The sequence below is a fragment of the Cyprinodon variegatus genome, unplaced genomic scaffold (assembly GCF_000732505.1).
Source record: "Cyprinodon variegatus isolate N-32 unplaced genomic scaffold, C_variegatus-1.0 Scaffold11, whole genome shotgun sequence".
NCBI classification, from domain to species: Eukaryota; Metazoa; Chordata; class Actinopteri; order Cyprinodontiformes; family Cyprinodontidae; genus Cyprinodon; species Cyprinodon variegatus.
In genome coordinates, this window is record NW_015150464.1 from 1,259,680 (window position 1) to 1,265,556 (window position 5,877).

General features: G+C 36.5%; 1 protein-coding gene across 1 annotated transcript in view; it reads right to left on the reverse strand.

Annotated features, from left to right (window-relative positions):
- LOC107088428 (heparan-alpha-glucosaminide N-acetyltransferase-like) overlaps positions 1-5,877 on the reverse strand; it is a gene marked incomplete at its 5' end in the record, with an annotated part of 60,711 nt that overhangs the window by 50,497 nt on the left and 4,337 nt on the right. The window contains 2 exons of the mRNA XM_015380595.1: positions 1,523-1,641; positions 5,322-5,443. Of these exons, the coding sequence (XP_015236081.1) occupies positions 1,523-1,641; positions 5,322-5,443 (241 nt within the window). The remainder of the gene's footprint in view (positions 1-1,522; positions 1,642-5,321; positions 5,444-5,877) is intronic.

Consider the following 5,877-nt stretch of genomic DNA (forward strand, 5'->3'; position numbering starts at 1 on the left):
TGCAGTAGTTTCCTTTCTTATTTGAAATGTAAATTGTCTTGTTCCATTTGCAAAGTGTCTCACTTACCTGCTTAATTCAAGAACAAATGCACTTATTTTAAGAAAATTTACTTAAATTAAAAGTTTTTTACAGTGTTTTTACAAAATTGAAGTGTGGAGTTAAAAGTCAACCAATTAGAGGCTGCAAATTACTGGAGACATGCAGGGTTTCATCTTCCAGCAAGACAACAATTCAAAACATGCATTCAGAGCTACGATGGGAGGATTTAGATTAAAGGATATTTAATGTTCGATTAAAAGAATTAAAGTCTAGATCTAAATCCACTGACCAAAGAGGGGGTAATAAAAGTACAGGTGACACTTTAATGAAGTGAAAAGTGTTCTCTACAAAAGCAGGAAAACGTCGATTCTCATAAGACCTTTCACAGACAGGTCAGCTGAGTTTACAGAACACTCCTCATACGTCAAGCAGACGGGGATACAAAGGTACAGTACGCACATTGTTTGTCTGAAGTGGAAAAACAAACAGAAAGAATCGCCTCTGATACGAGAGGAATGCACGCCGGCATATCCTTTCTGGACAGAGAGCGGTCATTTAATTGCCTCGGAAAAAGTCCCAGCATCCCCCACGCTCCTTCATAAATCACCATAAAGTGCTTCCTTTATTTCTTGCTGTTAGGATAAACTCAATTTAAATTGTGCATTTATAGACGCACTGACATGTTTAAAGCAAAGTCGAAACAAACACTTAATAATGGCCGGTCCTGTGGGTTTCTGTATCATAATTAAGGAGTCTGCAGGTGACTTGTGGTTCATGGTTCTGCACAGAATACAATACTAACACAATCAAAGGGTGCAGCTGCAGAGAATCATGAGCTGGAGGTACTCAAGGAATATTCAAACAAAGCCCAGTGATTCTGGAACAGCATGATGAACTTGAATTTTCCTACCAGGGCAACCATCCCCCCCTCCACACCTCATTTTCAGCTACTGACCAGAGCATCACTTAAGATGAGCCAGTCCTAAGGGGGGCTGGTATAATCACCGGTCTGTGGAGCTAATGGAAGCTCATCATACTGTGAAAGGTGCAGTCACACTGACCATCACAGATAATGGCTACTTGGCCTTAAAAGTCTGATCTCCAACATAATCTGCTATTGTTAAGTAGAGTGTACATTATGCAGAGAGACGCTTTTAAAATCCCATTACGCTCTAATCCTTCTACACTCCCTAATGTATTGCCCTCATCCCTCGGCGTGCAGAGCCAGGACTTCAAAACAAGCAGAAAAGCTTTTCTTTTATCCCTTTTCAAGAAAGCCAGTCTAATCTGATCGATGCACATCATGTCCCATGAGGAGGAGAGATGCAGCTCAGTGGATGTGAAGGGGAGAAGTGTTTCTGCTCTGTGCTGACTCAATTAAGAAAAGGTTGGATCAAAGGCTGTGGGGTCAAAGTGTTTGTTCTGTCACTGTCAACAGAGAGGAATAAACGACAATACCTGCACATTTTTTTTAATACTTACGCAGGTAGGCATTGTTTGGACTTTTATCCACAGAAAAAAAGCAGATTGGGTTAGTGGAGGCTGTGGGCATCTGGATCCAACTAGAGTAATGACCTCCTTCCTCATATGTTTGACTCCATCTGCAGCCAAAACAGGGAGATGTTGAGACAAATTTCACTCAAAAGATTTGATCAGATGCTGCTGTCTGTAAAAGTAGGAATGTTATTTTCCTCCTAACCTGACAGTCCAGAGAAAAAACAGAAAACAAAGCTTTGTTAATAGATTCATTTTTGTATCTGAAGCTCAGGAGCGCCACCCAGTGCCTCCATAGTTACAGTGCAGAAGTTACATTTAGTAGGATTTTATGCTATAGACCGACACAAATCATCTAACCTCAGCAACTAAGTGACATTTCTTCCATTTTAATTATCCATCCAGTTCCCTATTGGCTGTAGAGTAGGTCCAGACTTTGACTAGGCCACTCTAACTGTAGAGGAGCTGAGCAGCTCCTTTAGTGAAAGACTTACACTGCAAAAAATGTGAATCTTAATAAGTAATTTTTTCTTAAAATAAGTGCATCTATTCTTGCATTGAGGAGGTAAGTGAGAAACTTTGCCAATGGAACAAGATAATTTACCTTTAAAATAAGAAAAAACAATTGCATTGTCTTATTTCAAATGCATTTTATCTAATTATCTTATTTTAAGAGTAAAAATACTGATTCCATTGGCAAATCCTCTTACTTACCTACTAAAATTAAGGGTAAATACACTTAATTTAAGATATCTTTACTTATTTCTAGATTATCTTTGCAGTGTTGACACTCTGTCTGTAAGAAGGAGCGCTACCGCAGGTCATTCATTCCTGCTGCCACCAGACTCTATAATACTGCACTATAACCACAATAACTCCTGTAACAACCACTGTGCAATTATATTAGAGTTTTTTTTATTTATTGACTGTGCAATATTCTGTGCAATATATGTGAATATAATAGTCATACCACTACCTCACCGTTGTTCCTTACCTACTACACTTTAATTCAAAAGTCAATCCATATACAGTATAAACCATCCGGATTGTACATATGACACCTCAAATCTCTGTGTTACTCCTTTGTATTTTTTATTTCTTATTTTTATTTTTTTTCATTGTGTGTGATACATGTACACTTGCACCTTAATCCTTATTCTTATCTTGATATACTGTATATACAGTGCTTGCTTGTTTATTCTTAATGCACCTTTTTCCTCCTTGTTTGCACCTTCTTTAATCACTATGCCGATATGTGACCAGTAAATTTCTCCGCTGTGAGATCAATAAAGCTCATCTAATCTAACACATGAATCAGGCTTATTTAACAGGGAGATTGTGACTCCCTAGTGGCTCACAGACGTTTTGCAAGCAGGGTTATGAATTTGACATTTACTTTGTTTTATCCTAAATAAATGAGACATCTGCAGCATTGTTAAAACTGGAATAAAAATGCTTGTTTTACCTTAACATAGGTAATAGAAGTGTCCATTAGGACCCAGTCTTCCAGTCAAAAATGAGTTCTAAGCCCCTCCTAGCTAAACATGGCTTTTTTTCCATGTTTGGTGTTGGGGAAAGTCTCTCCATAAGTATGGGGTCTAAGAATGAGAAATGTTTAGGACCCCATGCTCTAAATCAATGTATTGCCATCCTGGCGACTTGCATCTGCATTGAAACGCTGTTGGATAATTCTTTGTTTTGCAGAACTATCACATCCTTAGCTCCACTCTAGAACATCTTAGCAGCTTCTCTATTCCTACTAGAGATGTTTAACCCCAAAGCATGATGCTGCAATGTTGCACTGCAGGGATGCTGTATTCCTTGGCCTATTTTATGCTATTTTTTTCCACTGATGTTTGTCGAGCAACTAATTTGATCTTTACAGAACAGTTGGTTTATACTGAGATAGAATCGTTAAAATTGGCTTTATTTACTGATGGATTGGGATTTAATTTGGGGTAGTGAAGTAAAGGGGTGGGCTTAAGGCAGTTATAATAATAAATTAATAATATTGGCTAATAGAGACTTAAATTCATTTTAATTACCGGGGTGTCCTGGACAAGATCACTGCAACTTTTTCTGTATTTGAAAATTAAATTTGATAGCTATGCATATTTTTTTTCTCCCATTTGCAATTCTGCACTACTTTCGGATGATTTACATAAAATTCCAATAAAATTCCCTGAAGCTTGTGGTTGTAATATTAGTAAATGTAAAAATATGGAAGTAAATCTGTGTCGCTGGGATTTGAATTAAAAATGCCACTGAAATTTAAATGTTGTATGTTTGTAACTACTGTTTCAGTGTTAAAATATATTCAGAACACATTTTTGACCTAAAAAAATTCATTGTCATTATTTCTACACAGATGAAATTTCATTTGTTATTTTCTCTTCAAGCTAAAAATTCACATTACTATTTCAAAGTGATTACATTTTCAATACTTATTTGAAAAGTAGAGTGTTAAAAAAATCAGCATATAAAAAATTTCAACCTTTCAAAATTCAAACTCAATATTTTCAGCCTCCTGAGATTAAAGCTAACTCTACGGTGAATTTATTACTTTCATTTTTCTGTAGTTGAGTTAGCGTTAGCTTGCATGACCGGCTCCGTCATTCTGGTTTTCCTTCCATATGAGCGCCACAAGCGTCACGTCACGTGACTAAGAAAACGTAACGGGATTGGCTAGGTGTTGGACGCCACAATCCATTGCTAATGTCTGTGACCTGAAGTAACCCTTCCCTTTTTACATGAATTTAGACGCCGAATTTAAGACAGTGAAAAATAGCCAGTTGAATCTCAGGAGGCTGAAAATATTGAGTTTGAATTTTGAAAGGTTGAATTTTTTTATATGCAGATTTTTTTTAACACTCAAAAATAAGTATTGCAAATGTACTGTAATCACTTTGAAATAGTAATGTGAATTTTAGCTTGAAGAGAAAATAACAAATTAAATTTAAACTGTGTAGAAATAATGGCAATGAATTTTTTTTTAACGTCAAAAATGTGTTATGAATATATTTTAACACTGAAACAGTAAGTACAAACATACAACATTGAAATTTCAGTCGCGTTTTTTATTTAAATCCCAGCGACACAGATTTACTTCCATAAAAAACACATTCAAGTAGGTAAGGAAAACTTTTGTAGTGGTTTAGAGTAAATAGCATCCAGCCGACCTCTCCTTGTCTTTAATTTCAGGCCCAAAAACCTGCTTTACATGTTGCATTGATCCAGAGCTGGGGTGATATACCAGCTATCACTCTGAGGGTTTATTCTCAGAGGGAGAAAAGGAAATCAATAACAGCACAGTCTGGTTAGAGACCTCAGCATTGATCTTAGAAGACCAAAAACAAAACCTCTGAGACATCTGGAGAAAGATAACAGTGATGGTCAAAATAAATCCTGGGCATTGTGTTTACAAATGACCCCTCCTCCAGACTGCTCCATTTAGAAATATGGAAAATGTCCCCTATAGTTAACAATTTGATTCTTCTGCAGGACATTCAGCTCTCTGCTTTTAATGAGCCCTTTTCATCAATATTACAATGTCAGCTCTTATTAACCCCCGAAAGCTTCCTGATCAATAACCAGAGAGGAGGTTTAAGATAGGACATCACTCAGCTCCCAAAAGCAGGTCAGAGTGGCTCTCCCAGTCCGGTAAATAATCTCACACTCTGCTGATGCCATCATCAAATACAATCAGTCTATAAATTATGTCATAAAATATCAAAAACATGAGCACAGAGAGGCAGAGGGGGGTCGGTTGCAAAGACAGGTTTGTTACCTGCAAAGAGTTGCATTCCTGGTTTGAGATTCAACCTGCAGAGTCAGGGTGAATTTAGTGCTGATTACTGCAGATGCATTGTTGTTGTTGGGCCTCACGGTCACCAGCTGCTGCTGAACACACTGAAACATAAATAAAAAGGGCAAAGAGGTTGATTTAAACCCAAACATGAGCAACTAAAAGGGTTTCCATATAACATGAAGTACTTGAAACATATTGAACGTGAGAAAGTTTGGCCAATATATTTTGTTTTATAAAAAAGGTGCATGCAAAATAAAGATGAATTTTGTAGCCTGTAGGTGTTTTATTTAAGTTAAGTGACAAAGCAGCAGGGATATGGAGGACCAAATCTGCCATATTTAAAAATAAATACAGAAATAAATAAATGCGCAATAAATATATAAGCATACAATTAATTGCAAACAAAAATGCAATAAACAAATACATGTAAGTAGAAATTAAATTATACAGTGAGACATAAATATATATTACGGAAGAGGATTAGGGCCACTGGAAAAAAAAAAAAGTTAACTGATTTTTAAATTTTATTTCAGTT